The sequence below is a fragment of the Schistocerca americana genome, chromosome 1 (genome assembly GCF_021461395.2).
Source record: "Schistocerca americana isolate TAMUIC-IGC-003095 chromosome 1, iqSchAmer2.1, whole genome shotgun sequence".
Lineage (NCBI taxonomy): Eukaryota > Metazoa > Arthropoda > Insecta > Orthoptera > Acrididae > Schistocerca > Schistocerca americana.
Genome location: NC_060119.1, coordinates 1,236,006,061 through 1,236,025,004, shown reverse-complemented (window position 1 = coordinate 1,236,025,004; position 18,944 = coordinate 1,236,006,061). Strand labels below are relative to the sequence as shown.

Genomic DNA, 18,944 nt, shown 5'->3' with positions numbered 1-18,944 from the left:
AGATTGTTGCTAATATTTTTGATCAAACATTTTGAAGGATATTATTCCATACATCCTTTTCCATGTTGCTTTTTGTCAGTGTTCTCCGTATCACATTTTATGTGGTTCACACTGGTTTCTTTACTTTGTCGTTAAAATCTGTATTACAGGCTGCTTGAATTTGAAGACACATTTGTTTTACTTTTTCATATCTAGCCCAATAAATTTCTTGTTTATAAATTCTACAGCTCCTGTATGATTACTTTGGTACCAAAAGTGGCTTTTTTTCTGTTTAGGCAGCTGAAGAATGACATGATGTATTTTATGCACTTAAGAGCAGTCTGCATTATTATTTTTTCCTTTCTTGTGCTGTTGCTAATTATAATCTCTGGTGTACATAACATTGAGTATACTTTTAAAAATAATTTCCTGTCATAATTTATTCATGGACATTATTTTCTTTGCTGAAATTACAGATTGATTCTTTTTACTGCTTATTTTTGTCAAATGTAAACAGGATCACTTACCATTTCCATTTCAAAATACGATAGTATGTTGTTTGAATCATTACAGATTGTTTGATAGTTTTTAAAAGTGGCCTTCCTTCATATCTCTCCCTTTTTTTTACTTTGTCGTCATCTGCTGTCATGCTACACAAATAGCAGAACCCATCTATTACTACTTTTAGCATCTCATTTCCTAATGTAATTCCTTCGGCAACATACAATTTGAATATACTCTCATTACCATCATTTTATTATTCTTGATGTTCACCCTACATTCTTTTTTAAGACTGTATCCATTTTGTTCAGATGCTCTTGAAAGTCCTTAACTGTCTCTGACTGAATTACAGTCATCAACAAACTGAAAAGTTTTTAATTTCATTTATTTCTTCTCCCTGAACTTTAATTCCTTTTCCAAATTTCTCCTTGGTTTTCTGTCCTGCGTATCCTAGCACTGTCATAGAAGTTGTAGATTAATTTTCACTTTCTGCGTTTTATCCCTGACAGCTTCAGTATTTCAAAACATAAGCTTGCTTTTTACCTAATGGGGTCAATATTGCTTAGCATGTTTTACACTTATCTGGAATCCAGCATGATCTTCTTCCAGCTCATCTTCTACCAGTCATTCAAACTTTCTGCAAATAAGTTGTGTTAGTATTTTGGAACCATGATTTAGTAACATTCACACTTGTCAACTCCTGTCTTCTTTGATGTTAGGATTACTCCCTTCTTCATGGGGTCTAAGGATATTTTAACTGTTTCATATATTCTGCATGCTAGATGTCTTCAACTGTAATGTGGCTATAAAACAATAACCTTTTCAGACTTTTTTATACTACCATTTTGTTTGCAATATTTTGCAGCCAAGTCAAAATGGTGAAATCACTGCTGAGACCGTATGAAAATCGTGCTTGGGCTCAGAGTAATTGGGTATTACTGAGACTGTGGCATGGCCGTGGGTTTGCATTTAGGTACCAGAAGTCCCCACATCTGATACGGAAGATTGGTCCCAAAATGTTGCCATCAGACACTGGTCTCATTAGTCAAACAATGAGTAAGTACAGCAAGTAATTAATTTCAAAAATTTAACTTTAATGAAGAATATAAATGAAAAGGTTGTCTTATATAGATTATCTTGTTACTAATGCAACAAAATTATGCATATAACTAATTTGTTGGAAGAGATTAGTGGAAAAGATTTTGTTTTACAAGCCTGTGACTGAGTCGATGAAGAATGAAAATATATCAGCTCATATCACTCACTGTATGTGCTTCTTAATTAATTTGAAATTATTCCTCCTTTACACCATTTACGCTGGAGTCGGCTGAGAATATGTTATGGGCACAAGATAATGCAGTTATCACCATGAGTTCTAGTTTCTCCTGTCTTCATGGTCCTTATGTATGTTGACGGCAGTGTACTTATTCAGCAGCTGCTCTCAAGCACCTGTTCTCTAAATTTTCTCAATAGTGCCTCATGAAAAGGACATCTGCTTTGCTCCAGGGATTCTCATTTGAATTCATGAAGTGAAGTGTCTCCTTAATACTTGTGTGCTAGTTGAACCTACTGGTAACAAACCTCATGACACACCTCTGAATCGCTTTGATGTCTTTCTTTAATCTGACCTTGTAGAGATACCAAATACTCGAGTGGTAATAAAGAATGGGTTGTCTTCGTGTTCCGTAAGCAATCTCCTTTATAGATGAGCTACACGTTCACAAAATTCTCCGAATGAAACAAAGTTGACCATTCGCCTTGTCTGCTACAAACCTGGCATGCTCATTCCATTTCATATTCATATTGCTTTGCATTACTCTTTGATGTGACTGTATCAAGCAGGGAGACTGGGTACTCGTGTTGTCCTCATCATTTCATCACCACCATAATCATTCATGACAGTGGCTAGATTGGACTGTGGAAAAAAAAAAAAAGGACTGGGTACAAATTGGTACTTTGTATGGGCACTGATGACTGTTTTAAAGTTTTTTAATGTGTCCGGACTCTGGCCTCAAGTCATAGGCTGGAGGTTTTTGTGTGTTGTATAGTGGCTGGCTCATCGTTTTTCTTCCTACGATCAGTCAGCCATGGCCATCCACTGTGTTGTTTTAACTTCTCCAACTTTCTCCTCTGTTAGTCTTAAGTTTTAAATTTGACGTGATACCCATTTTGTGCTCCAGTGTGGGTGCACACATGGTTTACCGCAATTTTGTTACTTTCAATTTCCGTTGCTAATTCCTACTCCTGTTTACTGTATTTTTCTGCCACTTGTCTCTTACTATTTTCATCTGGGTGCTAAACGCCTTGCAGTCTTGTGCCCAGACCACCCTGTCCATCCATCCATACATACAGCCATAAATACATATCTGGGAGCTTATTCCATGTGCTCGGGTCTTCGGTAACAGTTTGCTGTGGGGCTCCCTGTCAAACACTTTTCAAAAATCTAGGAATGTGAAATCTGCCTGTTGCTCTTCATCCATGGTTTGCAGGATATCATGTGAGGAAAGAGTAAGTTGAGTTTGGCACAATCAGTGCTTTCTAAATCAGTGCTGATTAGTCGACAGAAACTTCTCTGTCTCAAGGAAATTTATTACCTTCAATCTCAGAAATGTGTTCAAGAAATCTGCAGCGAACTGATGTTAGAGTGTTGGTCTGCAGTTGTGCAGTTTCATTCTTTTAGCTTTCTTATAGGCAGAACTCATCTTTTTTCCAGCACTTTGCGCTGGGCAAGAGATTCATAATAAGTGCTAAGTAAAGAGCCAATGCCGCAGAGTAATTTCTTTGAAATCAAACTGAGATTCCATCTGGGCCTGGTGACTTACTTGTTTTCAACCCTGTCAGTTCCTTCTCTACAACAAGGGTGCCTATTTCTATTTTCTCCATGCAGAAGTGTGTGTGACAGTCAAATGACTGTATGTTTGTATGATTCTTCTGTGTGAATGATTTCTTACCACTGTGGCTGCCAGCAGCATTTTGGTAAATTTTTCATTTTGGCCATGACTTTTCTTCCTTCATTGTATTTTAAGAAATTGAAGCTAGTACTTCTGAGGAAATTGTTTTTAACCTGATAAACGTGGTTTGATGAAATATTATGCACATGGCCTATTTTAAACTAGGAAGTTTTTTATGACCATTACACACACTCATATATTTCAGGAAGACATTATTATTGGCAAAAACTCCAACTATATGTTATATAATTGCTTTGATTTTAAAAATAAAAAAAAATTACTTTTATACATGTTCGCGGGAAAAAAAAAAAAAAAAATTCGTGGACATTAAACTCTGAGGACAAATGAGGCGTTTCAATAACACCTACTTGCTTTGTTTGATTGCATGCTTTCACCCACCCGCTTTGGAGAGTTTCTGGTAACAGCTGTCGCAACATTGTCTCGTTGCAGTGTCAGTCAGTTTGTGATTCCTATTCATTTTTGTATCTTGAAAATGGTCAATCCCAAGTAACTTATTTGCAATGCCTCACAAAAAAACAATGATATTCATTTTTTTTTTGTTTTGTAATTTGAACACACAAAGTGTGAGCATTTACAAGCGTAGTACTGAACAGTAATTCAAAGATCACTTTATGCTACCATTTCACCAACTTCTCAAGCATGAGCCATAGGTTTTTTTTTATCTGAACCTGGTTTTGAGTGCCACAAGCTCAGGTTTGTGTTTGGTTGTCAGAAAAATGATGTCCATCTTGTCACGTCACTTTCCAACAACCGTCTTTGTGTTGCTTTCCACAGGCGCCATTTCCCCCTTCTTTAACTTTTTTTTATGTTAGTTTCTCAATTTCCCCTTCTTTTTGTGGAGCCAGATAAGCTGGTTGTTCCAGAAGAACATGCTCCAAGTTCACCAAAGTGTAGAAGTTATCTATGAAGAATGTCCTTCCAGAATTCAAAAGTGATTCCATTAACTCCGAAACAGTTGTTATTGTTATGTCTATAGCATTAACTTCTTTTTCACAGTACATTTTAACATTCCAAGTATATCCACCTACAGCACACACTTTGTATAATTTCAGTCCATATTTAAAATGTTTACTAGGAATGTACTGACAAAAGTGTAACCATCCATGAAATGGAACCATTGTTTCATCAATACAAACAGCATCACCTGGAGTGAAAGTTTCCTGGAGTATTGTGTTCAGAAAATTCAAGAATTTCCTAATTTGGAACATCTTGTCCTGTTCATCTGTTTTTTCATTGTCACAAAAATTTATGCAATGGAGCAACAAATTAAACATAATTTGGGAAATAGTAGAAGACACCTGGTTTTTGTAAAGCAGATTCCAACTCCAATAATCCTGTATTCCTGGCTTATGATCAAACCCTATCCACAACATAAGTCCCATAAATTTCCTCAAATCATCAATGCTGAAATCACTCCATGAAGTCAGTCTTGATGATGATGATAATAATGTTCTTGCAGTTATTCCACTAACAATCTTTTGTTCAGCAAAACAGTTTGTTACCTTCATTATGAACTTGCACATTTCTTCATCAAGGAAAAAATTGGAAATCTCATTGGGATGAATATTTGTAGGTAGATTGTCCAAAAGTGTGTTGCCTATTCCACAGAAGAAAGCAAAATTGTTTAAATTCCCCTGCACATCAGACCACTTTATTCGTGAAGTAGGGAGCCCATCAGTACAAGATCTCTTCAGGTGACAGCGTACTTTCACTGTCTTCATCAATGGAAGATGAAACTTCTTTTGCCCCATTTGTGGATGTGTCATTTGTAACTTGCATGTGTATCTTTTGTTTCTTCAATGGAAAAATTCCATCTTCACTGCTACTCTCACCCAAGGAAGGAGCATTATAGTCTGGGTTGGAATTACGTCCACTTCAGAACAGTGATTCATCAGATAAACTTGATTCCTCCTACCTCTCCTCTTGTGAATCCATTTTTCATCAAAAAAACACAAAGACTGATTGAAAGCAAGCACTACACAATGCCACATATATAAACAAAATGCCATTGCCAGCAGGTAACATGTACTGATGCTACACTGTAACCAGACAACAGTTGCCTGTCATCCAATGTTGCCACTACAAAACCATCATCATAGGACTTTTGCCGCTGGCCCGTAGAATATGGCACCCTTTTGTTTTCAACACAGCTGTGATCATATGTGTACCACAGGTAAATGATCCCTCATGTGATCGAATATGGTACACACAGCGAAAACGGGAAAACTGGTGTGCATCATATATAATGCACATGGTGGTAAAAGTGTTAAACATGAAATTTAAAACTTCAGCAGTCCTTTTTCTGTCTTCTGTTCCCACCTCACATGCCTCTACAGGTGACAGTATAGAAGCCTTCAACCCGCTTAGTGATTTTACATATGACCAGAATTCTTTCAGCTTCTCAGGAAGATTTTTCTTTAAGGTATGAGGGTGGAAGTTGTATGCTTCACACATCGATCTTGGTATGGGCACACGAATTTCTGCTAACTTTTGCCTGTCGGCATTTGTGCGTTCTTTTTTGAACCGAGAGTGCAACAATCTCTGCTTCCTGGCCATTTTTCAAATTTCATTATTAAGCCAGATGTGGGTCTTTCCATTTCAAGTGGGCTGTTAAACTAATTATTCTAGCCAGTTTTTGAAATACATATTCAAAAATACGTTACATGACTGTTTGTCTGTGTCACCTACAGTGAATCCGTATATGCCCCAGTCTATACTCAGTAGAGTCAAGTCACCTCCAATTAATATCGTATGATCTGAGCATCTCCGCACTATGGAGCAAATACTTTCTTTGAATAATTCTTCATCTATCAAGGTAGAATCGGTTGGTGATAAAAACATCCAATAATTAACTTAATTTGACCTAGGCCTACTACTCATGTTCAGACAACTTCACAGGCAGGCTCAATATTTACCTCAATAGGCAAAATATTTTTGTCGACAGGAATGAAATCTCCACCTCCAGTGGCATCTAATCTGTCATTTCGATATGTGTTCCATGCGTTGCTAAATATTTCAGAGCTTTCTATTTTGGATTTCATCCAGCTTTTGGTTCTGAAAATAATTTGAGTACAAGAACTTTACTGGAGGGCAGTAAGTGCAGGAACTTTGTTACAATCACTTTGCCAATTTACTATTAAAATTTTGACCGTCAAAAAGTGTCTTTACTTTACATGCTATCTGATTTTTTGCTCTCTGCATATTGACTGGAAAGCACTCATCAGAGAATCTCAAATTACTTCATAGCTTGAAAAACCCCAATGTGCACTCTGCAAGTACTGTACTACCTCAATAGCTGCTTTCTGTGTGTAGTAAACCCCTGACCTATCAAAGGGAGTCCTTCAACTCTCCATCCCATAATGAAAGTCCAGAAATCTGCAGGCATGACCATCGACAGAGCCTTTGGTTGAGACCCTCCACTCGGCTCCAAACCCCAATTGACTAAGGGCACAATACTGCAAATTGTGAGCTCTGCTTGCTCCAAGTGAGCATTGCCACACTTCCGCAAGCTGCCCATAGGTACTGAGGATGGCTTCAAACCCTAAGCAACAGATATCATCGGTGCCAATATGAGCAGCAACTTGCAGACTAATGCACCATGCACTGTCAGTAGCCACAGGCAAGACCTCCTTCACCTTTCAGATGAGGATTTTCCCAGCTGAGACACCTGGTTTACATCAGATTTCTTTCCAGCTCTGGTCACTATTTTCCTAAAGGTTCTATAATACACCTAACATTGGAGCCCCCAGTAACTAGTAAAACCCTCCCTCCATGTGCCTACACAGACCCTGATGAGGGAGTGGCTGCCTGTCTGCTCACAGAGTGAATGAATGAGGTCAGATGGGCAGCCTCAGCCCTGACTCCTTCTCGAGTGACAACACCATGTAACAAAGCTCTACTCACTCTGCAGTAAGTGCAGATCCCTGCATTGAGTACACTGGAAGGTGCCTCAAGCAGCAGAGCCTTCGGGGGAAAGCAGTGATACCTGAAGTGTCCCATGCAACACGCCAGTTTCTCTGCTTCTGCCACACCAAGAGGTAACAGCCTGCAGATGGCTGCCTGTGGCCATAAGTGTCTTCAGCTGTTCGCAAACTGTGGCCAGCTCCTTTTGCTTTTGCACATAGCACGCATACACCCTATCAATCCTGCTATTATTAATTTAAGAATTAAACTATGAAAACAGACAGAAAAGGCTAAATATGTGACTTGCTAGTCACCTGGTGCTTCACCAATGGAGGCTGACACTGGGGTGAAAATCCAATAAAAATGTGTTAGTCGTTAGCCTACCTGATAGTCCATGGCCTGTAATTTTATGGTGCACTTTCTTGGTGTTCCCTTTCAGTCTCCCCTAAGTTTTCTTATGGTTCCCACATGATCAGGTTTCTCAGTAGTGACTGTAGTTCTGTTGTTGGTCACTAGATCGTGTGGATATGCTGGAGAAGAATTTATTTTTATATTTTCTTGCGGATATTGTCAGTGGCATATTTTTCCTGCTTGCTTAATTGTATAAATTGATACAATTAAGCATGCAGCAAAAACATGCCATTGCCAACATCCCAGTGAGTCTCTGTTTGGCCAATTAATGGATTCCTCATGAGTTTCCCTTTTGATTTTGAGTTTAGTGACTTCAATGGGATGAACAATTTTGTTTCTGCATAAATGGAATGTCTTAACATTATGTTGGAAGGATAAAGGGAATGTACACATGATAAGCACACTTCTGAGATGGTCACCTATACTGATAGAGACAGGGAGAAGTCAAGCCCAGCCTGTACGGCAGACTACAACAAACACAAGTTGGATATTGATTTGTCTGAACAGCAGATGTCCTACAGTGTGTTTGAAAATCAAACTATGAATTTGTAGAGAAAGTTGGTATTCCATGTACTTCTCATGTAAACTTCTGCATATTATAGCACAAAGTATCTGGAAATGCCAAAACTTCTCAGTATATGACAACCATCGGTGGAGATCTTGCTGAGAGCAGAGGTCTCGAACAATAACTTGGTGCATGAGCGCTTTCCCAACCTTAGACTGGAAATATTTTTTTTTCAAAAACTTGAGGCAGAATAAGGGACAGAACAAAGGCAGTGTGTAGTGTGCTCCCATAAGCGGACAGCGCCTACTCATCATTACCAATTTCGTCCATATTTATGGCACAAAGGGCGTTCAAAAAGTTTTGCACAGTTGTCTCTATTTTTTTCATTTTTTGCAGGAGGAGAATGAAATTTTTTGTGAATGTACTTGGAACATTTAGCTATACATTGAGCCTACTCAAGGTAGCCTCCATCTGCTGTGACACATCTGGCCCAACGTTCTTTACATGATGTAAATGCACTTTGGTAAAATTCTGGGGATTGACTTTTACAGCATCGCTTGACACAAGGAATAAGGTCTTTCTCACTATCAAATGTTTTAATGCACAGGTAGTCTTTCAGATGACCAAAGAGGTAAAAATCAGATGGAGCCAAGTCCGGACTGGAGGGAGGATGAGGAACAATTTTCCAACACATTTTCCTGATTTTCTCCTGTGTCGTAAGGGCTGTATGGGGTTTGGCATTGTCATGGTGTAGTCTGAATAGCTGACCCTGAAGCTGTGGTCTGTGGGTCATGATGGCATGTTGCAGCTTGTCCAATGACAAACAGTAACAATTTTGGATGATTTGATCAGTGGTCTCCTTATTCACACCATTCATTGCCGTCAATGGTCTACTGCATCGTGGATTGTCCAGTAGAGAGAAATCGCCTTCTTTAAACATCTGCAACCACTGCTGGATACTGCTGCGATCCACTGTGTCCTCCCCATAAATAGGGAGCAATTTCCTGTGAATCAATGTGGCAGAGTAGTCACCGGTCTTGAAGAGGAACTCCATCACCTACCGCAACCTGACATCTACTTCATGGTCCATTATGGCTCATCTGTAAATAAAAGAACATACTCCTATACACCAACTTATAGCAAAATGTTCCAAGTATGTTCACAAAAAAATTTCATTCTCCTCCTACAAAAAATAAAAAAGTTAGAGACGACTGCGCAAAACTTTTTGGACGCTCTTTGTACATGCAGGGCATGACCAGAAATGAAACTGTCAGAAGTGGATACGGAGTACCATATGAGCATGTGTTAAAAAAAATAGTGTTTCTGATATAGGTAGGGTGACACATGAGCCATTTATGTTAACATTGTTTTCAAGCGGTGTTTGGTGCAGCAGAAAGATTTCAGAATAGTAATTATAGGGTCAGAGGACCAAGTCCCTATGTGGAAGCTTTCTTTATTGTCAGTTTTTTTGTTACTTACACTGCAAATAAATCTAAAGAATGCTCAGTATCTTGTATTTATTAATATTTTCATATGAGGCATGAAAGCAAAGGCAAAGGTAAATTTGGGATTGCAAATGAATTTACAGAAAGGTGCTGTAGGACATACACAAAAAAATTTGCGTACAGAATTTGATTCTGTTATGGTTTAGAATTGATAATTTACACTCGCAGGACTGATATTCAGCATAGAAACAGGGAAACCTCTTGTTCGTGTGCAGCTGTCGAGGGGTCCTCGAAGGTCAAAATGAAACTAATGGAATACGAAATCCTGCATGCTTTAGTTACTGTCCCTTCTTGGAAAGCTATTTGCAGAGTCCTCGTGGATGCTGTAAGTACAATTCTTTCTAGGAAATTATTTGCAACACGTAAATTTCTTTTGCCTTTCCATTTCATGCCTTTTATGAAGATGTTAATAAATACAGTTTATTGTGCATTATTTCAATTTATTTGCAGTTAAATAGCTTAAAACATGTGAAATAAAAAAATGGAAAAGTTTTTCACATAGGAAATCAACCTCATGACCCTCAGATTACCAAACTAGACTCTTTCTTCTGCACCAGCTGCTGCGTGGAAACTGTGCTAACATAGTTGGCTCATGGATCATCCAACACATGCCAAAAATGCTGTTTTTGTTTTTAAAAAATGCTTGGTCAATGGAGCTTCCAAGTTCTGCATACCATAAATTTGGATGAAATCAGTGATGATGAGTAGGCGTGGACCCCTTGTCAAAGAGGCAAGGAGTTGACTAGAAAAGCATGGCACAATGATACAAACTGCAAGCATAGTGAGTGTTAACTTACATTGTGTTAATTAAAATGCTGCAGAATATATTGTAAAAAGTAGATGTATCATGAAATGTTCCCAAATGTGATTACCATACATAAACAAACTGTGTACTTTGTTATTAAATATTTTTGAGAGAGAGACTGTTGTTAGTGTGTGAAAAACTAAATATGTATGCTTGGCCAGTTTGTCCTTTTTCTCAAAAACAATTGCATTAAAAAAATAATGTACAAAAGTACTTATTAATTCAAGAGAGAAGTTTTACTTGTCACATTAAATTAGATGTCTAAAATTGTCTTTAATGTAAAACTACTAGTGTACTGCCTTCTTAAAAAGCTACTACAGCTTAAAATATTGTAAAATAGCTGGGTTTTTCAGTAGATGATTGCATGTTACAGGTAGGGACCCAATGTATTAAGCATTTGTGCTTTTTTCACTCATTCACAGCTTTGATTTTGTTTTGTTTAATATTTTAACTAGCCAATATGACGACAGTCATCAACATCTGGTTTTGGCAGCCAGAGACAGTGGTGTGTGTGCGAGTTCTATTTGCATCAGTGTGTGTGTGTGTGTGTGTGTGTGTGTGTGTGTGTGTGTGTGTAATTCGGAAGAAGGCCTTGTGCCCATGAGCTTACTTGTTTAGTAGTCTTTTTGTTGGGCCTGTCTCCGACTCAACGTCTCCACTATATGGCAAGTAGCAATCTATCATTTTCATTTCATTGTCATCCGTCATCAAAAATTTCATATAAAATTATCTGCATGTTCTCAGCCTGCCTGAGAAGGAATTGTCATGTAATATTCTTTCACAATAATTGGCCATTTTAGTACAATCCGTGTTTTCCGCACTGAGGTATTAGCAAAGGTATTACCAAATTAAAGTATGTAAACTTTCTGTAAAACTGTATTTTGTTTTTTTCTTTTTTTTAAACAAAGTTCTTATAAACTCCACCATATCTTATTCAGCTGACTTCAAATAAAAATTTGAACCCAAAAGTTTGGAACTTTCACTCTGAAATATGTATAGCTCCCAAAAGCCATAATGAATACAGTGGCAAAAGTAAGTTTGTACCTTTAGAAAAAAAAAAAAAAAAAAAACCTATTTGTTTTTGAAATACTTCATTGCACCCATAAAGTTTAAATGATTGTATCCCACCTGCAACTGCCAATTTTACTTTAGTTGTTGTACAATTTAAGTTCTAGGCCATTTTTAAGTACCTGGATGTTTGTAGCCAAAACATTAGTCAAAAATCAACGGCAAATAATTACATTTGTCATAAATAATAAGCAAGGCACACTATGGCATACTAATCTCTTGCACATGTTGTATTTGAAGAGTGTCCACAGCAATTCTACTTTTGAAAATGTTATAGTTGTTATAAAAACCTGTAGCAGTAGCACAATTGACTTGGTGGCACATTAGAAATTTAAAATTACTTATATTACCAAATACTGACTTACTTGCTATGACCAGATGGTAGTTAACATGTGCTTGGCACGCTCTTCAAATAAAACATGTCCAAGTAAATAGTTTAATAAATTCCTGCTCCTCATTTATGACAAATATAGTGTTTACAAATCTCCACGTACTCAAAAAAGGTGTGAAGCCAAAACTGAACAATAGCACAACAAAAAAAAAAAGTAAATTTTTGTCCACTGTTAAGTGTTGTTGCCGTGCATGTATTTTTATTGTGGAAATAGTAGGAACATGTATTTTTATTGTGGAAATAGTAGGAAAGTGAACTATCTTCAATCACTAATAGTGGTTTTATTTCACGCAGTGCATTTCAAGCCATGGGGTTCGTCTTAAGGTGCTTGGCATCAGTTTACATTATTATTTGGAAATGAGTCACCACTGGTTGCAAAGAGAAAGATTGTCTGAAAACATTCTAAACCAACAAACAACGTTTGACAGCCCTTGGCTTATCAGCAGTTTCAAAATTTAATTTTTTCCGCGAAGGAGCCAGAATTTAACAGAACCATTTTATAATCCACAGTCACATCTGACATCTGCAGGAAAATTTGTTTTGCAAGCAATAGAAAAATGTAACATCTTACATTCAGATATTCTTTGACTAGTTTAAATTTGGTACAAATGTGCTGTGGAACGAAAGGTGTTTGTATTCATGTATATATGTCTACAGATGCTGTATGTAAAAACTGTATAACAGTTATTGCAAACAGTACATCATTCTCCTTTTTGTATTACTTTGGTAAAAAAAAAAAAAAGAAGAAGAAGAAGAAGAAGAAGGAAAAAATGTAGCTGCATTAGAACATGGCATATCGCATTGTAATATGCCTGTGAACACACAAACTGTTTCCAAACGATGTTGTAAACTGAAACTTCCTGACAGATTAAAACTGTGTGCCAGACCGCGACTCACACTCAGGACCTTTGCCTTTTGGGGGCAAGTGCTCTACCACAGTTTTAATCTACCAGGAAGTTTCATATGAGCAGACACTCCGCTGCAGAGTGAAAATCTCATTCTGATGTTGTAAAATGTTGCCACCCACCTGAATATGAGCCCCCATGGTTTGGAATGTATCGTGCATTGAAATAAAATTACAGTTGTTGACTACAGGTAGTTTATTTCTTTCCGGTTTTGTGAAAACTGAGGAAAACTGACAACGGTAGGCAGGATACAATTACCTGCGCAGTTTGTCAATGAAAAAGCTTCCATCAAGATCTGGTCCAATTTTGTGAAGTGAAAACAGTTTCTAGGGGCCATGGCAGTATGGAGTTTGCTGGAATTTTTCAGAAGTGAGCCTGACAGTTCTGGTAAATGGTATTTCATAGCTACAAGATAAGTTATTCACATTAATCAGAAATCATTAGAATGATCATGGTTTGTTGATGCAATATTTTCATGTCCTTCAAAGAAGATTTCTTGATACATCATCATTCTACTGCTTCTTCTTCTTCTGACAAAGTACTATACCATAACTCTGGTTTCATCTCTGCTGATAGTGGACCTCAGATCCTTTTCTTCTTTTCATTTTTTAATTATTTATTTATTCATCATTCAATACAACAGCATTGAACATGTCAGGGGGACATTACAGAAGTTCTATAAACATGTATAAAACATTAAAAAAGTATGGTAGGATTAGGCAAGGATGGGGCAGGAAGCCGGCTGTGGGCTACTAAAGGAACCATCCCAGTGTTCACCTTAGTGACTAGGGATAAACATGGAAAAACCAAGTCAGGATGGCTGCTCCTCCCAAATGCGAGTTCAGTACATTAAGACTGACATAGCCATCTCACTCCGTGTATGATTGGAAGGAAATCACAAATACATAGTCTACATTGTAATTACAGCATGCACAAGAAGTAAACCAGTTATATAATTAAAACATGAAACAGTGTCACAGAACACCTCTGGAAAAATAAAAACACACACACACACACACACACACACACACACACACACACACACATATGATAGAACAGTACTGAAAAGTATAACACATGAACACATGAAAGCCTGCTTGACACTGTCCATCAAAGCTATAATCTAGCACCAGATTCCTTCACAGAGGAGGTGTATCACATTGCACAAGCAGGAAACCAACACCAGGAACATTCTTTTGCAAAGACAAACACAGCATAGATGGTACATCAGTTACTAAAATCAAAAGAATTTGAATGAATGGGAGCCTAGTATTCCTGCAAGCTAACATGTTTACTTACATTTTACAAACGGTTCTCAACAAGAAATGATTTTAACTCTACCCTAAAAGTCATTTCCTCCTCCAACCTATTTATGTAAGTTCTCGTTATGTAAGTTGACAGTGGATTGTAAAGAACAACGCCCCAGTGGCTCACATGCCTGAGTACAAGTTGTTGTAACTTAAACAACAGAAAATCTAGGATGGAATGTTGACAATATTTTGAAAAATTCACCATGTAGAGGAGATGTTGAGTTGCAGACAGGCACAACAAAAAGAGTGATAAGTGTGTGAGCTTTTGGCCAAAAGGCCTTCTAGTAAAGTAGACAATACACATGTTTCAGAGACGTGGTCATGTAAATGTGAGTTGTGCTTGCATTAATGTGTGTGTGTTGCCTTCTTCAGAAGAAGGCCTCTTTTGGCAAAAGACTCACATATTTAGCAGTCTTTTTGTTGTGCGTGTCTGGGACTTGACATCTCCTGTATGGTGAGTAGCAATCTACCCTTTTCATAATACCAAATGGCTCTGAGCACTATGGGACTCAACATCTTAGGTCATAAGCCCCCTTCATAATACCGTCAGCTGTTCTAACTTATTCTGTATGGAGGGACCCCCAGTTACTAATAATATAACTGTGGTAATCAGAGTTGGTTTGCAAATCACAAAGTCTTGCACTTGCCATCAACACACATTTGTGTATATACAGGAAGGGTACAATAAGGAGAGCTGTCTGACAAAATTGGAATAGCCATTTTCTGTAATGTAAAAAGTTTTATTTAATGGACTGTTAATTTTATGCCAGAAAATTATTCCATAAGCCAAAAGGGACTGGAAGCAGTTAAAATAAGCCATACGAGCACTATCTCTGGAGTCAGAAGCAAACTTTAGAAATAATTCTCAGAGCAAAATATGCGGAACTAAGTCTCTGGGAGAGCGTAGTTACATGGTCTTTGCAGTTATAGGTTTGATCCTAAAAGTTTTGTGCATCGTAATCTTTCTAATTCATTTCTGCCTAGTAGCAGTTGGAGATCTTGATTTTGATCCATCTTTCCAAATTGAATATAATTTGTTTTCTTCACATTAAGGAACTTAACGATGTCAGCTTGTTCCAACTGAACCTGCAAGGACATGAATTCTTGATCAATTGTTGTAGACAGAGATTCCTTAGCATCACCCACTATTACGTAGTATCATCTCAAAAAGACATGATCTTGGCTGCAGTTTCTGAGGTTTGTGTGTTGTTTATATAAATAAGGAGCAGGAGGGGACCTAACACACTACCGTGGAGTACACCTTTTTTTTATTTTTTTGCATCGGATACTAATCTGATTTCATGATTAGAATGAGCTCACGTGAGCTCCACAACCTGATCTGTTTTGCAAATATGATTCTGAAACCACTTGTTTTCGATTCCGCTATCTTGCCTCCAACTTATCTAAAGACATTTCGTGACTAACAGCATCTAAAGCTTTAGAAAAATCTAAATTGACTCCTACAACACTGTTGTCGCTATCCAAGTTTCAAACTACTTCACGAAGGTAATCCATTATTGCTGTTTCTGTATCCTATCAGTTTGAAAGCCATGCTGATTATTATTCTGTCAATTGTGGTCGTTTAAGTTCTTGCTTATTCATTGTTTCATTAATCTCTCAGTTATTTTAGAGAATGCTGAGAGGAATGAAATAGGTCAATAGTTTTCAACTTTATTACTGTTGGCATTCTCGAATAAAGGTATCACATTTGGTATTCTTATCTATGGGGGACACTCTCTCAGTGAATGATAAATTAATAATGTGAGCCAAGGGCTTTGCAATTTGTGTAGCAGTACGAATTATAAGCTACCAAGATGGCCGCCGAGTAAGTGACGCCAGAAACCATTTCCAGAAAGTTAACTGATTTAGACAGGAATATAATTTAGTTTAACGCTGACAACAAATTAAATACGTGCATTAGTGTATCGTTTAGTCTTGCCGTTAAAGGTTTGACTTTTATTTGCGTATTTTTTCAGAAAACACGAAAAGATCGTAACTTCGCGAAGTCGTGCTTAGGCTTAAATTTTGTAAACGTGTTTGTTTCTTGTTTCAAGGTAATTTAACTAGTTTCTCGGTAACAAATAAGTAAACTACCGTAAATAGCGTATAACTTCATTGTTTTAATACAGATTTCAGAAAAACAGCGTAACTTTATATCAGAAACTTGCCTATATACATTTGTTTATAGGCATATTCTCGTAACGTTTTTGGAGAATCAAAGTTAAAGTATCTCGTTTAATTGCCCTTTTTCATTCCATCGAGTGAAATATATAATAAATAGCGTATACCTTCGTTGTTTTAATACAGATCTCAGAAAACCAGCGGAATTTTAAATCAGAAACTTGCTTATATACATTTGTGAATAGGCTTAATTCTTGTAACGTCTTTTTTGATTTTCGGTAATTTAATTGATTTATTCTAGCTAAAGTATTATTTTTGCCATGAGTGAGAAGTGCCTGACTTGCCGTAGAATTGTTAGTTCCGGGGTTTGGTGTGATGGATGCAGTAGTTTTTTTCACTGGGGGGACTGCAGTGGCGTGGGTGTTGGGAAAGTGGATCGGGCTCATCAGTGGTTATGTAGGATTTGCAGCAGAGATAGGAAGATAGTGGAACAGGAGGGGAAAATTGCTGCCCTTCAGGCTGAGCTAGATCAGGCTAGGGAAGATCTGGACAGGTTAAGGAGGGAGAAGGGCAAAGAGAGGTGGGAAGTGGCAACAGGTAGCAGAAGGAACAGGCCTAGAACTAAGTCTGACAGTTTTGTGGTGAATGTCAAAAATAAGTTTGACCTGTTGCTTCAGTTAGAAACTGATGAGCCTCAAGCAGAGGTAGGTGTAGACAGGACACAACAAACTTTCAATAGGAAATTGAAAAAGAATGTAGGAAAGTCATCAAAAAGGAAGAAAGTTTTGTTGTTAGGCAGTTCTCATGCCAGAGGTGTAGGCCAACTTCTGCAGGAGGAATTAGGACCAGAATACCAGGTCACAAATTTTTTCAAACCAAGTGCTAGTCTGGATCAGGTGACAGAGGATTTAGGTTCACTCTGTAAAGGATTTACCAGGGAAGACACCGTGGTTATTGTGGGAGGGCCAGGGAACAGCATCGACAGAGATCCTGGGTACAGTATAGAGTGTGACCTGGTAAAGATTGCGTCGGCATCGAGACACACCAATGTTGAATTTGTATCTGTCCTGAGACGCCATGACCGGCCTCATTTGAACTCTTCTGTTGGGAGAGTTAATTTGGAGTTGGAACGACTGCTTGTGTCGGGTGCGGGGGCTCATATTGGTGTGGTTCCTGTTGATTATCTCAGTAGGTGGGACTATACCAGGCACGGCCTACATCTCAACAGGAAAGGGAAGGGGAAATTGGCTGGGGTAATAGCAGGAAATTTAAGGGGGGGAGGCACTGCCATGAATGGTAAAATACCAGTGGTTACAGGTGTTGGAGCAGCACCTTATTTAGGATAGGTAAGACAGAAAGATGTCAAGTTCTACGAGAGGTCAGGATTGAAACAAATCTTCAGTTTAGGAAAGAAATTCAACAGCACAATTCTAGCACATTGGATCACCAATCACAGCTATCAATTATAAATTTTCATCAATCACCAGAAATTTTATCTCCACCAAGTTGTAACTCAGTCCTAGGTAATTGCATTGATGAACTAAAGTCACTCAACCCAATTGACATAATCTGCCTCTCTGAACACCATGTGACCACTGGTATAGGAACTAGGCCTAAGCACAATGAGAAACTCAGACAGGAGGGTACTGCAAATGTTAGAATAAGGAAAGGTTCTCATAAAAGTATAATTAAAAATAATGTAAGTATATTTCATCAAAATATTGGAAGTTTAAAGAATAAAGTAGATGAGCTTCTGGTTTGTTTGGAAGATTTAGAAGCTGAGAATGAAATAGATATACTATGCCTGTCTGAGCATCACATTGTTACTGATATGGATAAGGTAAATGTAAGTGGTTATAAGCTCTCTGCACATGTAATGAGAGAAAATATGGAGAAAGGAGGAGTTGCCATATATGTCAAAAGTTATCATTGTGCAAAAAGTATAGAAACAAAAAAGTTTTGTGTAGAGAAACATATAGAAGCATGTGCCTGTGAGCTTAAATTAAATAAAGGCACATTTATAATTGTAACTGTATATAGGTCCCCATCAGGAAATTTTCATCTATTTCTGAAAAATTTGGACTCCTTGTTGTGCTATCTGTCAGACAGGGGGAAGCAAATTATTATTTGTGGGGACTTCAATGTAGATTCTCTGAAAGAGGGTAATAGGAAAAATGACCTTGAAGTATTACTCGGTTCTTTCAATTTGACACCCGTTATTGATTTTCCTACTCGGGTGGTAAAGGATAGCAGCTCACTGATAGATAACTTCTTTATAGACCAAGATAAGTTTAACCAGATAAATGCTCAGCCTGTTGAGAATGGTCTTTCTGATCATGGTGCACAGCTAGTTACAATATATGACATAGTTCCATTCAGCAATACTAAACAGTCCTCCAAAGTAGTACGTTCAGTCAACAATTTAACAATTGCAAATTTCAGGGAAAGCCTACAGCAGTTAGACTGGGATGAGGTGTACCGTGAACCTGATGCCAATTTAAAATATAATTTATTTCATGACATTTTTGTAAATGCATTTGAAAACTGCTTCCCCAAGAAAATAGTTAA

At 37.7% G+C, this 18,944-nt stretch overlaps 1 protein-coding gene across 2 annotated transcripts in view; it reads left to right on the top strand.

The window, feature by feature from the left end:
• LOC124620048 (E3 ubiquitin-protein ligase RNF123-like) overlaps positions 1-18,944 on the top strand; it is a 159,358-nt gene that overhangs the window by 122,599 nt on the left and 17,815 nt on the right. For both annotated transcript variants that reach the window (XM_047146724.1, XM_047146716.1), the window contains exon 15: positions 1,346-1,536. In XM_047146724.1, coding sequence (XP_047002680.1) covers positions 1,346-1,536 — 191 coding nt within the window. The remainder of the gene's footprint in view (positions 1-1,345; positions 1,537-18,944) is intronic.